This window comes from Camelus dromedarius, chromosome 2, assembly GCF_036321535.1.
Source record: "Camelus dromedarius isolate mCamDro1 chromosome 2, mCamDro1.pat, whole genome shotgun sequence".
Lineage (NCBI taxonomy): Eukaryota > Metazoa > Chordata > Mammalia > Artiodactyla > Camelidae > Camelus > Camelus dromedarius.
This window is the reverse complement of record NC_087437.1, coordinates 119273799-119293866: the sequence shown is the minus strand read 5'-3', so window position 1 is coordinate 119293866 and position 20068 is coordinate 119273799. Positions and strand designations below refer to the sequence as shown.

The window sequence follows — 20068 nt, the reverse complement described above, 5'->3', positions numbered from 1 at the left end:
GCTTTGGGGAACACAGCCAGATGTTCGGTTAGCTTGTCCAACAGAACCTTTCTGTACAGTTAGTGTTTGCAGGTTGGCACTTCTACTAATTTCCTGGTTTTGTATGAAAGTGAATTGAGTTTTCTAACTGATGGACTTGTGATGTTCATGCAAGAAAAGGGCAGTCTGTGAGATATGCAACGAGAACTGGTATTTGAGAAAATAAGTTGACTGCGCAGTGATCAACTCGATGCCCAGGACAGGTGAGGGGTTCTGTCCGTGAACACGCAGCTGGCAAGCAGATGCCACCCTTGGGTGACAAGCGGCTGCCCAACCTGCTCCAGCGGCAGGAACCTGGAGGCCTTGTTCAGCCAGGACACCCCCGAGGGCCCTGGCGACCCGACCGCCCAGGTGGGAGAAGTGTCGGCGCTCAAGGTCGCTCCCGGCGGGTCCGCGTCCCGCGCGCCCCCACGCCGCTGGGCCGCGCGGGTGCGGCGGCGAGCGGCCGGGAGGCACCTGGAGCCGAGCACCGCGGCGCTTCCGTCGGAAAACCGCCCTCCGAGGGGCGAGCGGAGGCGCCACGGCCACGCGCGGGGCCGGCGTGGGGAGGCACCACCCGCGCGCCCCGCCGGGCGCGTGTCTTCGCGGCGCTCTCCCCGCCGCCTCCTCTCCGGGCAGTCCGCGGGCGGCGGCGGGGGGAGGAAACGGGCGGAAGGCGCGCGGCACGACGCGGCGGCGGTGGCCCGGCTCCCGTCAGGCCCGCCCTCGCCCGGCCCTCCGCGCCGCGCGCCTCCCTCGCCCCGCCCCCCGGCGCCTGGCGGCCAATCGCAGAGCCGCGCACGTGACGAGCGCTGCCTGCGATGACCTCATCCCTGGTGTGGGATGACGTCAAATTCAAGATGGATGGAATCACAGCGGCAGCGGCGGCTGCGGCGCGCGCGAGCCGAGTGTGAGCGGAAAGGGGCCCGGTGCCTGCCTCGGGGCTGAAGACCGGTGAGTAACTGTCACGCCCCTCGCCCCAGGAGAACTGCGGGGCTCCGTGGGAGGCCACAGCCTCCCCGCAAAACGCGGCCTTTCCTGACGTAACTCTGAGGTGATTTCTCTCCTCCTTTTTCTCTCCGCCAGCGGGTTGCGAGCTCCGAGCGCTTCTGCGCGTGCGCCGGGCCCGGCTCTCACCGAGCATGCCCCGGGCTCCCACGTAGCCGATCGTGCCTTCACACTGCGCATGCTCGTTGCCCGCACTTGGCCTCTCCCTCGCCACTGCGCACGCTCCGTCCCTCACTGGGCTTCCCTCGCCGGGCCAGGTGCCCCTGCGCGGAGCTGTTGGGGCGCCTTCCGGCCGCGGGCGCGTGCTCCGTCCCGGCCCGCATGGAGATGTCCGCCGTTGCGCGGCAGTGTGCGCGGAAGCTGGGGGGGCGGTGGGACCCCGCACCTGCCGCGGCCTGCGCCACCGTCCCACCGCCCCTCGGGCCCCGCCTGGCGGCCGCCGGCACAACCAACCAGTAACCAGAGTGGACTGCTTGCCCCGGGCCGGCCCTCCGCAGACCCCCGGGCGGGCCTTCCGCAGACCCCCGAGCGGACCCGCTTCCCCGACTCTCCGCCGCCCGCCGCAGGGCACAGTCTCTCTGCTGGCCCGCAAGCGCCTCTGCTGGAATGCGGAGGGCTCCCCACTCGAGAAAGCCCCAGTCCAAAATCTGCAACTGGAGGCGGTGGGGTGGGGTGGGGTGGGGTGGGGTGCGTCCCGACCAGCCGCGCTGGAGACCCCAGCCCAAAGACCTCGGCTGGCCGGAGTCCCCATGGTGGTTTTCTCTTATTACTCAGACCGCTTATCTGGAGCAGGTTCCCTAGACTACTACCAAAGAGCAAGCCTTTGACCGCAGGAGCGCCCCTCAGTCCTGGCCCTTAACCCGGTTGCTATGCACTTCAACCACCGGGCCGCGTGGTTCTGGAGGATGCCACTGTTGCAGCACGTTTGGGGGCGGGGTGATTTTAGAGACATTCTCCAGCGCGATTGCCTGGCAGTGGGAGGTGGGGGAAGACATTAACCAGACCCCGTTCCGTATAGCAGCCTGGGGGGGTCTTAGGGCAGGAGCTAACAGTCCCGCTCACTTCTAGCAAATGAGGACACCAACCTATTCAGCAGAGTCCAGTGATTGTTCATAACCATGACCCTGAGTCATCCACAAGGAACTAGCGTTGTATTCTGGTTCCTTGTTTGGAAGAAAGTGGGTTAATCCATTTATTTACTTATTTATTGGAATTTTTAAATATTTTTTTAAATGGAAGTATAGTCAGTTTACACTGTGTCAGTTTCTGGTGTACAGCACAATAAATACTTCAGTCGTATAGGAGCACGCATCCATTTTAGAAAGATTACCCATGGACAGTTATTTTTTTAAAACTTTTAATCTCTGATGCTTAGAGTAAATGTTTCATCCATCTTAATGACTAATAGTCATTACATTTAAATTTAAGTACTACACTACCCAAGTATTGATGTTAAAAAAAAAAGTAGAAATTTGGGGCATTGGTTTACTTAAAAATAATTCATTTTTTTTACATTAAAATGCTTACATTTAATGTTCTTCAAAAATAATCAAGCCAGAGCTAATACTCAACTAAAAAATAAGATCAATATCATATCCATGAGACAGATGATGCTTTGCTAAAAGTCAGTCTGCCCTTTACAGCAGGAGTATGGTGTGGCTTCCTCTGAAGTGAGCTCTGTTGCTGGGTTCTGGACCATCACTCAGTTATCCCACTAGACCCATCTTCCAATGACTGGACACCTTGATTCATGGAGGATGCTGTCATTTGGCCTTGCCTTGGCATTTTGCATAATTGACATCTTAAGTCACCTTCTGCATCCTTTTTCATTTGTTACCTTAAATTAAGAAGTTTGAAGATCACAAATAGAAAGTTAAACTCAGGGAGTGCAATGATACGGGAATTCTCAGTTATAAAGAAGTTATCGTGGCTCTCAGAATGGACGTACATATATCATTGTAGGTGATTATCATCATGAACACCTGACATTAACTAAATCTCTAATTCATTCTTTTAGCACTGTTGAATGTATAGTGTGCTATCTGAAAGTTGGAAAGGATATAACCCCTGCTCTTGAGGAACTTTATGCCCTGTTTGTGGCAGGACATATTAGGCGTGTAACAAAAGAGGGGCTAATTTATTGAGAGAGTCTCTGGATGAGGGGGAGATGACTGGAGGAACAATTTTAGTTGGCCCCAAAGCCAATGGGTTTGAGACCAAACTCTAGAGCTGTGTACGAGCAAGGCTTGACAGGTGTGGTCACTGGCTAGAGGGAAGAGAAGAGGTTTCTAGTTTGGGAGGCCTGGTGGTTGGCAGCACACCAGCTAAGTAGGGAATATGTGAGGACAGGCAGGTGTGCGGGCAGAGGTAGGGATGGGGCATATGTACTGTCCTGGACAGGTAGGGTAGCCTGTAATGGAAGAGTCCCGAGGAGAAGTCTGAGCAGACAAACAGATTTGGGAGTCGTCGATCAGTAGGATTTAAAGCCACAAGCACTCTTACAAAAAGAAAGCTGCCACCTGGTGAGTTCTGGGATGGATGCTGGAGCCGTACAGGTGAGCCAGCCCCGGCCTCGGCCTCAGTAATGAGCTCTCTCTTTGCCCAGTAGACACCTGCCCGGCTTACGGTGACATTTCAGCTGGATCTTTCTGTAGAAGTTAGCCAAGTAGAAGAAAGGTGAGAAAGCTAGTTGGTGGAAATTGGGTGTGCAGGTCAGGAGTGTCCAGTATGGGTGAAGAGATAAGTTGCGATCAGAACACGAAGACCCTTGTATGCCGGTCTGTAGAGTTTAGGTTTTATCTCGGGAGTCATAGAAAAATCAATGCAGTATTCTAAAGGGCACTGAGTGATGGGACCAACTTTACTTTAGGAAAACAAATAAAAGGCACAACTTCCACTCCTGCATTTAACTAGAGTGTCAGAGTACAGGAAAGGCAACAGCTGTGTATTGTGTAAGATACCCTGTCGGGCATCGTGTCAAAAGATATTGAATAGGTTCTTAGTTCTTAAATAACTTACATTTCTGCTGGGGGGACAAGCAGCTAACCCTGTGTGGCACTGAATAAACCTTGCACGTGGCGTCGGTCCGGGTAGTGCTGGGGTTGGAGGGTCTTTGCTCACTATAAACTGCAGTGGTCAAGGAAGGTGTGCATGTTAGTTGGTAGGGCTGCTGGGACAGCACCACACCCTGGGGGTGCAACAACAGAAGTGTGTTTCTCACAGTTCAGTTTTGGAGCCTAGGAGTCCAAGATGAAGGTTGTGGCAGGGTTCGTTTCTACTGAGGCCTCTCTGCTTGGCTTGTAGATGGTGGTCCTCCCTGACTTCACATGGCCCCTCTCTGTGTGTGTGTCCTCATTTCGTCTCGCAGGAGCACCAGTCATGTTGGATTAGGGCACCCCCTTGAGACCTCATTATAACTTAACTATCTCTTCAAAGACCTCGTCTCCAAATACGCTGACATTCTGAGGTGTTGGGGCTTCAGCATATGAATTGTGGGGGACACGGTCTGGCCCACGACAGAAGGCTTCCTGGATGAAATGGACCTTGAGCTGAGCTTCGACAGATGAGTGATGTTCAGCTGAGTGGTGTCCGGTGGAGGAGGTGGAGAAGGCCCAGGACATTCCAGATTGGGTGGTGGAAGAGGCAGGTCCCACAGGCTGTGTCTTGGAGACCAAGCATCCGAGGCAGGAAGTCGCCACTGGGCGGTAACTGAGGGGAAGAAAAATTTACAAGTAGTTTGAAACCAGATTTTCAGAGCCTTGAAGTCCATGTTTTTAAAATGTTGCATTTTAACCTAATAGAGAAGTTGTTTTTATCATTTTATTTGTTTTTACTCAGGTCTTAGGTCTCAGCTAAAATGTTGTATTTCCTGGCCATCTTCTCCAAACTACGGCACCCAGTCATAGCACCCTGTTTATTTCCAGTATAGCTCTTAGCACAATCAGAAGTTACCTTTTTTTGTTTCCTTGTTCGTCATCTGATTTACCCCACTAGAAAGTGGGGGGCTTGTCCTGTGCACCCCTGTATTTCAGGTATGTCTAACTATGCCTTGCACATAATAGGAGCCCAATAAATAAGTTGAATTAGTAATAGTAATACTGAATGTGTACATCCAATGAATGATCAAAGCTTCATTTTAGAAGGCTCAGTCTAGCAGCAGTGTTACAACAGATGGACTTGGAGAGCGTGATAGGAGGAGTGAATACCACTAGGAGATATGTTACTTAGCTCCTTTAATAACAAGAACAGAAACTGACAGACCAGCTTGAATAGAAAAAAAAAATCTATTTTAAAGATACAGGGTTGCTCTTGAGGTTGAAGGAAAAAGCTGAAGAATTGGGCCAGGAAGGACAAAAACCAAGGAAACTGCAGAAATCTGTAGCGGGCCCTGCAGGCTGCGTTTTCGGGCCACGGCCGAGATAAATCAGCTCCACTCACTGGCTGCCTTTGTTGTTGTTCTCAGCCCGTATTCCAGGTTCATAGTGGGCTTAGCTTTGGTTGTGTGCCCAGCCCTGAGCTAGGGGAGCACAGGGCATCAGACCACTCAGGGCAGCCGGGGGTAGGGGGTCCAGCAGGAGGTGGAACGGCTCCCGGGGCCAGAACAAAACAAGAGGCTGCTCTGTTCCCCGAGGTGTGCTCTGCCAGACACCCAGAGCGAGCGCACACCCTTGGACCAAAATCGGGCCTTCTCTAGAGAGACTGGCCAAGTGCGAAATGGGGTCCGAGGGAGTGACATCACTGCTCCTGAAGGTCAGATAAGTGAGGCCAGCTTTGAAATCTGAGGAGCTCTAGATGAGGTCTGGATATCGGCATTGTCTCTGAGTGAGTGATGATAAGGCCTAAAGTCAGAGCCGACTTCCTGTCACCATCTAACGGTGACATCAGATGAGAGACTCAGGGCTAAGTCCAGGGGTGAGGGCTTGGGGTGAGCAGCGCGGTGCGTGTGTTTGTATTCCAAAGTCAAGTGTAGGTGCTTTGTTTTTCTAACTAAGTGTTTGCTTTGTGTTATATGCATTCCTCCTTTTTCCCATTGTCACGGCCAGGACTGTACAAGCAGTCCCCAGCATTCTAAAGGACTGTGTGCCCAGAGTTCGGTCTCAGCTGAACGTTTCAGATGCAAAGAGACACCTCCCTTAGAGCTAGAAGTGAGGGCTTTGTGGGCTCCTCTTGGAGCGGACTTGATTGGTAATGCACCTTAGCTCTGCCACCAGCCTGAGTGCTAGTCTCCCAAACTCACAAGCTGGTGACGTTCTGGTCCCTCCCCATCTCTCTTCCTGGGCCCCTCATTCACCTCCTAGGGTCCTTTTAGCCAAGTGCATAGCTCTGCTTTGCTTTCTTCCATTTGTATCCCCAGAATGTTCTGTATTCCAGAATTGCCTACCTTCCCTCTATCTCCTTAAAAATCTTAACTTCCTGCAATTGGTTTAAAGAGGAAGTTGTTTGCACTGAATTAACTTGTACTAAGATACGAATTCCCTGCCCCTCTTAGCATTTGGTACCTGAGGACTTTGAGGTGATGGGATGAAATAATTTACTAGACTCCAGTTGTGAAGGGCTTTGTAGCCTTTCTAGGGAATTGGAACTTCAAGCCAGGGCAAGCCTTCTGGAGATTTTAAGCCCTGGCAATGTCAGATGCATGTTTCTGAGAAGGATCTGTAGCAGAATGGTGAAGAATGGAACCTTCAGTATTTTAATAGTCCAGGGAGTGATGTGTCCCACATCTTCCTGGATGTCCCCCCTCCCCCGTTCACTCATCTAACCGCCCATCCCACCCCACCCCGGGCCAAATTCACTGCTTCCTGAAATCAGTGTTCTCATAGCACTTTTTGTATCTTTCATTATACTTAATCTTACACGTCTCTCCTACCCCGGGAATGTGTGTCCCTGGACAAGAGGCTACCAGCCAGCTTACTCACCTCCCGTCACCACGTCTTCTTGTGATAGGAGCTTGTGGCAGCCCCCGGAGACATTCAGGAAAGGAAGAGGAGGAGGAAGTAAAGGGCTTGCCACACGGGAAACACTGTACATGCCAGGAGCTGGCAGACGTGTGGCGTCTTTTGTTCTTCGTAAGAATTCTGCGTGGTGGGCAGCGCTAGCCCCACTGAACAGGTAAAGGAGACTAGTACCCGGTCTAGTGGTCTTTACCGGGTGACACACCTAGTAGGTGGCAGAGCCAGGACTTCAGACAAGCAGACTAATTTGAAAGTCTTTTCCGTGGAGCTGTAGTGACTTCCATGAATTGTTAACCGTAAAGATTCTCCCATTTTGAAATATCAGGAAATAACATGACATAGAAACAATTCAGGCAATTTTGGGAGTTTGGAAAGGTATCTGTGTGCAGGGATTCGAGTGGTAAACAAACCAGCCCCGTTTCAGAATCTGGTTTTCCTGGAGGGTTTACTCAGCTTTTTCTGTGGTAAAGAGGCCTTCTCTTCCACATCTACCCACTTTTCTTGTAAGAGCACCAGAGTTTTCCACCATGACAGTAGTGGTGGCAGGAGCTCCTGCAGTGAGGGGTGGAGGTGAGCAGCGGGGAAGGAGGGGATGGGGACGTGGTGGCAGCATGCATTTATACTGAGAGCCTTCAGATTTGTGGTGCGCTGTCGTCTGTCAGACAGGGGTCCTGCTTGTTCGTAAGTAAGACATACATGAGAGATCGGGTTTGAACCAGCAGATATGGGGGGAGAAAGCACCTCCAGCACTAGAGCTGTCCTTATCTGAGTCTGAAGAGCGGAAAAGCAGGCGGGTTTGAGAACTCAGTCTGTACATCCACCAGCCACAGAGGGTTTTCTGGGCTATCTCCTGACATTCAGCAGTCATGATTTTTTTCCCCTTTCTGTCTTCATTCTTAGTATATAGCATTTTATATTTTTAATGAAGTTGTTAAACTCAATAAACATACCTACTGTGTCATTAAACACAAAAGTCCAAAATGTTAATTTTTTGCAGCTTAACCAGGAAAGGGACCGTTGTTAAGTTTTGATGATTGAATTAAAAGGTAAAAGCAAGCGTCTCTGGAAGGTGAGGAGGCTGGACAACTCTGTATGCTCCTGTCACCCCAGAGCCTAACCTAGAGCCCTTGTCCTGGGCTCCTGAGAGGACAGAGGGGGTCACTCTCCTCTGATAGCCCTTGGGGGGGCCTTACTTTTGCCCCCAGGACCCCCACGTCGCCCTCCCCTCCGCAGCCTCACCACCTGCCCTCCCCTACGTGTGTCCTTGCTCCAGCCAGGCCCTTGGTCTTATCTCTGCGCTGGACCCAGTGCTCCTGTCCTTGAAGGTATCCTTCACCCTTCCTTCCTCACTCTTCCCACATTTTCTGACTCCTGCTGGTTCAGGAAACTTCTTTCGTAGAATGCCTTCCTTGACCTTCCTCCCACCTGGATCCAGGGTCATCACCTGCACTCCCTCTGTAGCTCCGCACACTACCACCCGGTGCTTTGGAGCGCGATGGGGGATGGACGCAAGACGGAGGCCGGGAGGCGGGACCGTGCCGACGCCTCCCGTGTCTGGCCGGTTCTAGCACACACTCGGCAGTGCCTGGCTGTGGGACATGTGTAAGCGGTGACTAAGAGTCTGGGCTCTGGGGCCAGGCGCCAGCCCCACTGTTAACCGGGTGACTTAGGCTCTTGATTCCTCCGTTTCTGGATGTAAAGCAGGGGTGATGGCAGTGCCTAGCACAGGTGTGTATGTGCGAATTAAAAGAGGAAACTAGAGGTGTGATGGTGTGAGGGCTAAGACTGTGGCCTCTGGAGCCAGATCACCTGGTGTGAATCCTGCTCTGCTTCTGATCATCTGTGTGACCTTGAGCAAGATGCTTCACCCTCTTTGCCTCAGTTTACTCAACTGTAAAGTGGGGATAATAATAGTACTGCCTCCTAGGGTTGGTATAAGTATTGAGTTGACGCATGAAGAATGTCTGCAGTAGTATGTAGCACTCAGATATTCCTCGTATGAATGTCCAGGTGGTGTTTAGGCAGTGGAATGGAAGATCGATACTTCGAGTCGTTCTGCACTGGTTGTTAGGGATTTGGACGTGCTCAACCAGTTTTTAAGCAGGCACTCTCACTGGTGACTCTAAATGGCGGTTATAGTCGAATGAATAGTTTTAAATTCCAAATAATTTTCAGGGACATTGACTATTCCTCTTGCAACTCAGCTCTCAGTGGCTTGTTTTTCCCTAATTCTCTGTTTTTGTTCAAGGAGTATAGAAGCCTGTGGTTTAGGGATTGGAAGCAGTTACTTAGCACAAAAATAGGGATCATGATTATTTGAAGAAAGCAAAAGAAGGAAACCTCTCTGAACAAGGAGGAAGTGAGAAAATGCTTCGGGGGCCTGTAGGGACAGGGAGTGGGTGGCGTGTGGATTAGTACTGCTTCCTGTCCAGGGTGGAAGGTCTCACCTGGTTTAGTCCTCACAGAGTCCCTTAGCCTACAACTGTGATTTCAGGTTCCCTTGGTTTCTTAGTTTGGGTTCCCCGAAAGCAGACCCTGGTACAAGGATTCAGATGTCGATGTTTATTCAGGAAGTTACCCAAGAAGCACAAGGAAAGTTGCAGGGAAAGTGAAAGGAAAGGATGCCCACAAAGGGTACAGTAACGAATAGGTTCTTGCTCAGATTTAGAATATCTCAACTCAATTCCTGAAAAAATTCTGATCTGATTTTCCTGTCAAACTTCATCTTAAGTAAGGACCTCCTTCCAGCTCTGGCAGAAACCTTGGAGACATCCTTATCTCCTCACCTTATCCTCTGCAGTGAATCCATTGGAAATCCTAATGACTGTCTCTACCTCCATTGCTGCCACTCTGGTCCAGGCACCGTCCTGACTCACCTGCGTCACTGCTGTGGACTCACAGCTGATTTCTCAGCTTCCATCCTTGCCCTGCTTGCTGTGGTCCATTCTCTGCAAAGAAGCCAGAGCGATCCTTTTGAAACATAATTCAGGTTGTTGTCATTCCTCTGCTCAGAATCTTCTAATGGCTTCCCATTTCACTGCTGGTGAAAGGTGTAATTCTTCCAGGGGCCACCCAGCCCTGCACGGTGCCCCCTCAGCCTCTTTCAGCTTCACCATCCACGGCTCCCTCGGCTCTGCGCTCCAGCCCTGCGGTTACTTTGGCTCTTTCCTCTGCATGTAATGCTCCTCCCTCAGTGACCCTCCTGGCTCATCCCTGTGTCCTTCAGGCCTTCTCAGATGCTGTTTTTTTAAGTGAGTAGGTGAATGACATGTGAAGTTGCTGATATAATTTGTAGTGTGTTGTAGGTGCTGAATAAATGGAGCAATTATTGTTTCCTCTCATGATTCCCACAGTAACATTATTATCCCTATTGTACAGTGAGGACAACTGAGGCTCAGAGGGTGGATTGCTCTGGAGCACTGACTCTCAGACTGTCCTGACTCTAACCCACAGGAAGGCATGTATTGTACAGTTGGCCCTCTGTATCCACAGGTTCCACATCCATGCATTCAGTCAACCGCAGATGGAAAAATACTCAAAAAAAAAAGGATCCAGAAAGTTCCAAAAAGCAAAACTTGAGTTTGCTGCTCACTGGCAACTATTTACATCATATTAGGTATTATAAGTAATCTAGAGGTGATTTAAAGTATACAGGAGGATGTTCCTAGGTTATATGCAAATACTCCACTATTTTTTATAAGGCACTTGAGTATCTATGGATTTTGGTATCTGCAGGGGCCCAGGAACCAGTCCACCATGGACACTGAGGGACAGCTGTACATCTCAACCCAGTGCCCACTTACTTACATGTGTGGAAATGTATGCATATAACTGAAAAGACCAGAGAGTTTCACAAGATCATAGTCAGCCTTAACTACGTTTGAGATATTCTGACTTTTTCTACTCTGCCCTAGTCATTTTTTTAATTGCTCATTTCAAACCACAAATTGATTTTAAGAAACCCTTTTAAAAAGTACTTGTCCAAAGTTTTTGACTCTGCATCTGTTGCTTTTCCTAGTGGCACCATCGGAGCTAGCTTTCTCAAAAATTACTCGCACTAAAAATAGTGTTCAGGATGCTGAGTTGATGAGTGTAGCATTATAAGCTATTTCTCTGCTGGCCTCTGTAAATGATGAGAGGGGTTTCTTTGTGCATAAACAGATGTGTGATTACAAAGACAGTAGAGAAGGTTTAAGGGAGAGATTGAGATGGCTGACGAAAGGGAAAGGGAGGAAAGATACCCCCTTGAGGCGCTCAGCACTGACATGAACGGTGGCGGGGCAGGAGTGAGCAGAACCTCGGCGCAGGCTGACCGAGGCCGCTGTCTGTGGACCAGGCTCCAGGCTTCGTCCCTGGAGGCGAAGTCATGCCTCTGGGTCAGTTAAGTGACGTCAGCACCACGACGGGGAGCCCGCAGAGCATCGAAGCCTGTGGCTCTGGCGGTCACTCCAGGCAGTGGCCTGGCAAACTCTTCTCTGCAGGTTCCTGTGAAGAGTGCTGCTTTGAAGCCCGAGGGGAGCCTGCGGGCGTGCTGGGCACCATGTTCGGGGCATCTGCGGCCTACCCTGAAGGATGGTAAAGCTGTCCAAGTGGTCTTACTCTGAATCCATTTTAATATTAAAAATAGATGTCATAGCTATTTTAAAGAGCAGATGGCACTGTAAGACCAAGCCGAAGAGATGAGGCTTTATGGTAGCAGCGGCCTAAGTAAAGGGTCAGATTCAGAGAGTCAAGCGTTGTCTCTGTGTGAAATGGCTTCATCTCCGTCAGGAGCATGGCTTGGGTTACCTGGACCCTTTTTCTTTTATTCTGAGTTAAATATCTACTAATTCTGCTGTTTCAGAAAATTAATTGCACATTTGTCAAGTCCTTACTAGGTGTGAGATACAGGCTCATTTCATCTTTGTAACAGCCCTAAAGGACACACACCTGTTACCCATTTCAGGTGAGGGACCTGCTCATTAGAGACGGGAGTCCTCCACAGGGGAGGAGCCAGCAGTTCAACCCCCGCATCCGGTTGGAGCCTGCACTCAGCCCCTAGGCCTTCGTGTCTTACTTACCTTTAGACTTGAAGAGAATTTCAGTGAAATTTCAAGCCATTATCCCTTAGTTTAGAATTAGGATAATTAAGCTTAGATCCAGGCTAAAGGTTCCATTGTGCTATTGTTGAAAGTGTAATTTGGTAAGAAAATAGTATTCAGATTGCAAGGTATTTAGCATAAAAAAGAAAACAAACTCTTATTCTTTAACATTTCTAATAGCTTTGTTAAACACTTTGATGCAGCAGTAATAAGCAAATGATTTCTCTTTCCAAATCCTTACCTATTAAAGGTCCACCTGAGACCTCTACATTATAGCCTATTGTTAATTCATGCTGTGTTTAATCATATCCAGTAATAAAACTGATTTCCTTTCAGAATTATGGACTCTAGGGGGTTCACTACTTTATGCTTACTCTCTGAGCTAATAAGGAATAGAATTAAACATCAAATGGATAAGAACGCTAAATAGCAAACCCTGTTTTCAAATATTGCTTCTCTACATACCTGCCAAGTTCTGGAAGCCTTTTTGATGGTATGAAAATGCCTTTAGTTACAGTCTATTCTTTTTTCTTTTTTCTTTTTTAATTAATAGACTTTATTTTTTTAGAGCGGTTTTAGATTCACAGCAGATAGCTATAGTCTTTAGTTCCCAAAATTCTTCCATTTTAATCATTGACGACCTACTTAAGCCATGAGACTGGTTTCTTTATATTTTCCGTGTTATTTAAATAAGATTGTTTATCCAGAAATCTTTCCTCCGCCGACAACCTGCTGCACATTGGCACCTCCGACGCCCCTGCCCTCGGGCTGCTCTCGGGGAGCGCTCCTCCCGCGTTGCTCACGGTGATCTCACGTTTGTCTTCCAGACGAGCGCGCGCCATGGAGGGACTCCTGCATTACATCAACCCGGCGCACGCCATCTCCCTCCTCAGCGCGCTCAACGAGGAGCGCCTCAAAGGGCAGCTGTGCGACGTGCTTCTGATCGTGGGGGACCAGAAGTTTCGTGCTCATAAAAACGTCTTGGCCGCCAGCAGTGAATACTTCCAGAGTTTATTCACAAATAAGGAGAACGAGTCACAGACTGTATTCCAGCTTGACTTTTGTGAGCCAGATGCTTTTGACAATGTTTTGAACTACATCTATTCGTCATCTTTGTTTGTTGAGAAAAGCAGCCTTGCCGCCGTGCAAGAACTGGGCTACAGCCTTGGGATTTCCTTTCTGACTAACATCGCCTCCAAGAGCCCCCAGGCCCCCTTCCCCGCGTGTCCCAGCAGAAGGAAGGCGCTCGCGGAGGAGGATGAGAACAGCTCTCAGAAGAGGAGCGTCATAGTGTGCCAGGGCCGAAGCGAGGCGCAGGGAAAGCCCGCCAGCCTGGGGCAGCCCGACCTCAGCCACGCCTCCCGGCCCTTCGCGGGGAAGGCGGGCGGCGGGAAGCCCCCCGGCCCGAAGCCCGCCGAGCCGCTGCACGGCGCGGCGCTGCCTGACAAGAGCCGGCCGAAGGACGGCCCCGCAGGCCCGGCCCAGCCCCCGGAGCACGCCGGCTCTTCGGAGGAGCCGCCCCGCAGCGGCCCGGCCAAACGGACCGCGGCGCTGCCTCCCAAGCCTCTGCCGGACCGGGAGGCGCTGGACGATAAGCCGGCCGCCGGGGCGCCGCTCCCCAAAGGCAGAGCCATAGAGCTGGCCCTCAGGAGGCCGCGGCCGCCCGTCCTGTCTCTGCGGGGCTCGCCTGAGACGCCCTACCTGCTGAAGGAAACCAGCAAAGGGGGCGGCCCGGGCGAGGATCGGAACTTGCTGTATTACTCGAAGCTGGGGCTGGTGATCCCGTCCGGCGGGCCGGGCCCCGGGAACCAGAGCATCGACCGGAGCGGCCCGCTGGTGAAGAGCCTGCTGCGGCGGTCCCTGTCGATGGACAGCCAGGTTCCCGTGTACGCGGCCTCGGTAGACTTGAAGTCTCCCCTGGGACCCTCTTCGGTGGCCGGCGACGCAGCAGGGAACGCGCTCGGTGCGTTATCTCAAAAGGCTTCAGTGAAAGAATGCAACGAGAGGGCGGCCCCGGACGACCGGCCGGCCCCGCAGCCGCACCGCCTCCGGTCCTTCAGCGCCTCCCAGCCGGCCGCGCGGGAGGGCGCGCCCCCCGCCGTGGAGGTGCGGGTGAAGGCCGAGCCGCACAGCCCCCCCGAGCCCTCCGACATCATCCGTGTCACCGTGGGGGACGCCTCGGCCGCCTCTGCCGGCGCTAGGGACCTAGCTCTGAAGACAGAGGACGACCCAAAGGACATGAGCCGGCTCCCGGCGAAGAGGAGGTTCCAGGCGGACCGGAGGCTGCCGGTCAAGAAGCTGAAGGCGGACGAGCACGGGTCTCCGGGGCCGGAAGACCATTTTGAGGCAGGCGCCAGCCCCACTCTCCTCCAGGCCGACTTCCCAGATTCGGACTTGAATAGGGACGAATTTGGTGAGTTGGAGGGAACAAGACCAAACAAAAAATTTAAATGCAAACATTGCCTTAAGATCTTTAGATCCACAGCAGGTCTGCACCGGCACATTAACATGTACCATAACCCCGAAAAGCCCTACGCTTGCGACATCTGTCACAAGCGGTTTCACACCAACTTCAAAGTGTGGACACACTGTCAGACCCAGCACGGCATAGTGAAGAACCCGTCTCCAGCCTCTAGTTCACATGCCGTTTTGGATGAAAAATTCCAAAGAAAGCTGATTGACATAGTGAGGGAGCGAGAGATTAAGAAGGCCCTGATCATTAAGCTCAGGCGCGGGAAGCCTGGCTTCCAGGGCCAGACTAGTTCCCAAGCACAAGTCATCAAGAGGAACTTGCGATCCCGAGCCAAAGGAGCGTACATTTGTACGTACTGTGGAAAAGCCTATCGCTTCCTCTCTCAGTTCAAACAGCACATAAAGATGCACCCGGGAGAAAAGCCCCTTGGAGTAAACAGAGCCGCTAAGCCGAAGGAGCGCGCCGCTCCCGAGAGCCCCGTAGGGAGCTCGGAGGTTTACCAGTGCCGCCTCTGTAACGCTAAGCTCTCTTCTCTTCTAGAACAAGGGAACCACGAGCGCTTGTGCCGAAACGCCACCGTTTGCCCTTACTGCAGCCTTAGGTTTTTTTCGCCCGAGCTCAAGCACGAGCACGAGGGTAAGTGTGAGTACAAGAAGCTGACGTGCCTGGAGTGCATGCGCACTTTCAAGTCCTCCTTCAGCATCTGGCGGCACCAGGTGGAGGTGCACAACCAGAACACCATGGCGCCGGCCGAGGACCTCTCCCTGCCCGCGCTGGACCACAACGGCGAGGTGAGCGGCCCCGCCAGGCCCCAGGCCCAGGCCGAGCCCAGCAAAGCCAACCACGCGCCCGCCGCCAAAGACGACAACGCGTTCAGCGACTGCTCGGAGCAAGTCAACTTCGACTCGGAGGACTCCTCCTGCCTCCCCGAAGACCTCAGCCTCTCCAGGCAGCTGAAGATCCAGGTCAAAGAGGAGCCGGTGGAGGAGGCTGAGGAGGAGGCGGCGCCCGAGGCCAGCGCCGCCCCCAAGGAGGCGGCCCCCGGCCAGGACTCCGGCCTGTGGCCCTGCGAGAAGTGCGGCAAGACGTTCCCTGCGCACAAGCAGCTGGAGCGGCACCAGGAGCTCCTGTGCTCCGTGAAGCCCTTCATCTGCCACGTGTGCAACAAAGCTTTTCGCACCAACTTTCGGCTCTGGAGTCACTTCCAGTCCCACATGTCTCAGGCCACGGAGGACCCGGCGCACAAGGACTCTGAGCTGTGCCCCGTCCCCACCAACTCCCCGTCGCCGCCCCCGCTGCCCCCGCCCCCGCCGCTGCCCAAGATCCAGCCCCTGGAGCCCGACAGCCCCACCGGCCTGTCCGAAAACCCCGCTCCCGCCACCGAGAAACTGTTTGTGCCCCAGGAATCGGACACGCTCTTTTACCACGCACCCCCCCTCTCCGCCATCACGTTTAAGAGGCAGTTTATGTGCAAACTTTGCCACAGGACATTCAAGACGGCGTTTAGTCTCTGGAGTCACGAACAAACCCACAATTAGAAGACCGTCCCCCCTCACCCGTTAGGAGCTGGGAGCCGGTCTCCAGATTTCAGCCCGAATTGTGAACTGTGTCATAAGAAACAAAATATTTTTGAAAAAGAATAATAAAAGTTGGAAATTGTTATGCTTGAATATAAGTTTGAGGTAAACTGATATTAATTTGTAATGTCCTTACTCAACCTAGAAAAAAATTAAAAAATATTGTGCTTCTGGACCTTACAGTCACAGGATGATTTGACTTCATTGATGTTGAAATTTGTTCTTGGTTGTTTGCATGGTTCCTCACTCCATGGTGTCAGTATAATCTTTTACTTGAGGTGGTTTGTTTTTTCCACTGGTTTGCAATTAGAGAAACACTGTGACAGTGTTTCTTCTTTTAATTATATTAAGACACCTAAGTTCTAGTTAAATCTTAGCCATGTTCTTAAGTCAAACATGTCAGAACGAAGTGGAGTAGTTTGCAGTATTGATTAAAATCTTTGAGTCCTTCAGCAATAAAAAAAAAAGTGATAAACCTCAACTTTAATAAGTTATCCTGACACTTGATAAAAATAAATATTTGGTATTTTGTGGTCATGTAGAACTCTTTTTTTGTATGAAAATTGTGAGAAATTTAAATCAGCAATAGTAATACTTAGATTTTTATAAAATAACAAAAAACTGGCTCTTGGGTCATTTCTTATAATTAGTGACTGAAGACTTGGGGAATGAAAACAGTAGGATTTCCGGAAGCCCCTGTACGTCAGTTTCCAAATCCCCGGCAGCGGCGGGCTCCCTGGGCACAGCGGTCTAGGCTCTGAATTCATACCAGCACTGAAGGGCTGTGCGTGTTTGCTCCCCCCAGTCTGTGCTGTCCCAGATTGAAAATCTGAGTGTACTGGGGGCAAAATACAAAGGTAGCACATGGCACTAATAACAACATTAGTGTAACAAGGTTGGGATAAAGATTTACGTAGCGCCCAGGCCCCCCGGAGTGAGTACAGCTGCTCTGAATCCCAAAGTACCTTTTGCTTCCTGGGACTTGAAGCAGAGGGAGAAACCACACTGCATTCTCCACATGCTCTTCAAGAACAATATTTACGGTCATCAGTTTTCCTGCCTCTTTGCCCTGTGATTTCTGTTAGAATTTTTTGGAGTTTATCGTGGTAGAACGTTCACAGTGAAACCATTCTGCTTTAAGTCATTGCTGAATATTTCATACATATGTATTAAAGCACTCTCAAGGGTCCAAAAGTCATTTTTGCTATTTATTTTGGCCCATAGGGTCTGGGGTTTTTTTTTTTCCTGTTTTGTGTAGGTTGTAATTCAAAGCCTTTCAGTAGGTGTAATCCAAAGTTCAGTGGGGTGTTTCAAAAGGAAAAAAAATCACTGCACTGGTAGGGAGGTTAGATACGTAAAGTAGAAATACTGCCGAAGCCCCTGACTCCTTTTAAGGCCGTGATGGAGTAAGCCTCCAAGTTTACTGAATTCTTTTTTTCTTTTTCCGCAAGCTATTTCAAATAACAAAGTCAACTTCTGTGAGTAAGAAATACTCTGCTGCGTACGTGGATCTGCACTGTGGCAGGAAGCACCCTGTCCTCACCCACACGGCCCCGCGCTCCGGACAGGTGGTAGGAAAGGTACTCTCACTTTCTTGTCGAAGCACAAGCATTCTTACACATTTCTAATTGGCTTTGAAATCTTGCCTTTTATTCTTTCATTTGGAAACTATCAGAAGTCCCCAGATGTTCGCGTGGTCCTCTTTTTGTTCTTAAATTTGATAGAAAAATTAAAATTAAGTTGCAGTTGTCATTGATTACCATCTTTACATTTTCTTGAAGAAATCTATGCATTTTAAAGACAAAACTAAAGCATATGATTTTATGTGAATTCTTACTCTGAACACCCTGGGAGCTGTAACTTCAGAAGAAGATAGTTTCCTTCAGAGTAGTCATTACTTATTAGTAATTCCGTGATACGCAGGATGCTGGCACTGTAAATTCAGCATCCCAGGAACTGAACCTTTATGCTACATTTTTGAAGATTTTTAATAACATTAATTAGTACAGAAAGTATTTTTGATCTAAATATAGGCTCTGCATATCTGTTAGATTTTAAAAATTGCCAGTGTTTTGTCTTGTTCACGTTTTTGTCTAGGCAAGGAACATAAGATTTCAAATAAAATTTTGAACCAAAAACATTTATAATGCAGTTCTGGTTTTTCTATTACTTTTTATACTGTACCTTAAAAGCGTTAAGCTGAAAGTTTATTTTGGTGGTCAAAAAATATGCTTCCACTCATTCAACTATTTTAAACGTTAAGATGTAAACTATGAAATAATGAAAGACATGTTAATTACTTCATTCAGTAAACAGGTTTTTTTAAGAATGTTTATCTCAGCCAGTGGGCAAATACTTGGCTTAAGACAGGTTGGTCTTTTCTTGCTGAAACGTATTAGCTAGTAAAGGATATTCTTGAAAATGTTTTTTTCTGATTGTAATTAATTTTTGAAAATGTAGAAAGGCCATTATTCCTTGTAAGTATTCAGGGTGCCTGCTTTTTTATGCAGTTGTGGAAAGAATGTCAGATGTTTTAATATATTCTTTGTTAACCTGAAAACTTGCTGTTGAATCCTTTCCTTCGTGGGGGAGGGAGGAACACCACAAAAAGTGTGTGTTTTTCAAAGTAAGCAATGGAAGTAACAGTGTGCATTTTTATAGTAATATTTAAATTAATATTAGAGGTAATAGAACATTCACCTTAAAGCTAGTTACGGTTAGTATATACGTTTACAATTTTGTTAAAATATTCAACTAACAATTTGATAGTGATGCTGTTTGCATTTGTGGGGAGATGGATGCGATTCTTGGTTTTCTGTTTTAGAACAGATCATCATAGCCTTCTCTTAAAAAATACGTCCCAGCGCCTAATCGGTGAGCATCTGCACCCACTGGTGCTGAGAGTAGAAACCAAGACAGGATTAACATATGCCCTTTGGTGGAGGTGAGAGATGTCTTCAGGCCAACTGGGCGGTCGGGTGAGGAGGAGACGGGTGGGCTGATCCAAGTCGGCCTTTGTTCCCTCAGACTGTGTGTGTGTGTGTGTGTGTGTGTGTGTGTGAGCGCGCGCGTGTGTATGTACTACCTGAATCTGGAACTTCAGCAAGTAAAATTATCTTAATTTTCTTACTACAAAAATACTTAGATGCCACTCATAACCTGTTTCTTTATAAATTGCACTAATTAATACTGGAATATTATGAGTCAGCTTCCCAATTTCTGATGTCTCATTGATGTTTTTTGCAATAATTGTGAAAAGCATTATTGATGTAAATAATGCTAACACGTATTCTTTAATAAGTTCTTTAACACTGGCTTTTTTTTTAAGTTTTACAAATTGGTTTTTCCCTTGTGGCTTTAGCACTTTAAGATTGGCGTTTGCGTAGTTCTTGGCGAGCCGCTCAGGGCTTCCCGGTGTGTGCCCTAGCCTGCCGCCTTGCCACGTGACTGGGGAGAACCCTCAACGGTCCGTGTTTAGATTCTGGAGGCGAGGAAAATGAGTCAATGTCAGGTTTTTTTCAAAATTCCATGTAGAGAGTCATTTGGGAACCAAAGTATTTTACTGTAAATCTTTAAAATAATTGAATTTTAGTCATTTAGCAGTGCTGCCCAGATTTTCCACAAAATTACACTTGGTTAATACTGATTTTCAAAAGGTGATAATTTCCTGTTGACATTAATCCAACGCTGTTTCAGAATTTTCGTTGAATAAATGCTTACTGCTAAAAGAAAAACAAATGTGGTTTTATAATTGTATTTTGTTGTTATATGCCTTAGCAGAGAAATCACTGTTCAATTTTATTTAGGAATAAGCTTTTTCGGACTAAAAATTCATAGTAAAATAGGACTTCTATCTGATGTTAATCCATTGCTTATTTGTATCCAATTGTCTGTTTACTTTGCTTAAATCTTGACTAAGATTGATTGGAGTCAATAAATTTGTACTGTATTTTGTTTTGA

At 49.2% G+C, this 20068-nt stretch overlaps 2 protein-coding genes across 6 annotated transcripts in view; both read left to right on the top strand.

Annotated features, from left to right (window-relative positions):
- The window catches only part of LOC135318788 (basic salivary proline-rich protein 4-like), a 15130-nt gene extending 14287 nt beyond the window's left edge, over positions 1-843 (top strand). Inside the window, exon 3 of the mRNA XM_064477210.1 lies at positions 324-843. Coding sequence (XP_064333280.1) covers positions 324-843 — 520 coding nt within the window. The remainder of the gene's footprint in view (positions 1-323) is intronic.
- The window catches only part of ZBTB21 (zinc finger and BTB domain containing 21), a 21504-nt gene extending 1436 nt beyond the window's left edge, over positions 1-20068 (top strand). Inside the window, exons 1-3 of one of the 5 annotated variants that reach the window (XR_010376801.1) lie at positions 867-972; positions 12886-16213; positions 17560-20068. Coding sequence is in view for 4 of the 5 variants with exons in the window: in XM_064476174.1 (XP_064332244.1) it covers positions 12899-16069 (3171 nt within the window). In the remaining variant the exon portion in view is untranslated. Of the gene's footprint in view, positions 1-866; positions 1073-12885 lie in introns of those variants that run through there. The other 4 variants (XM_064476176.1, XM_064476164.1, XM_031459952.2 and 1 more) reach the window with 4 other exon arrangements.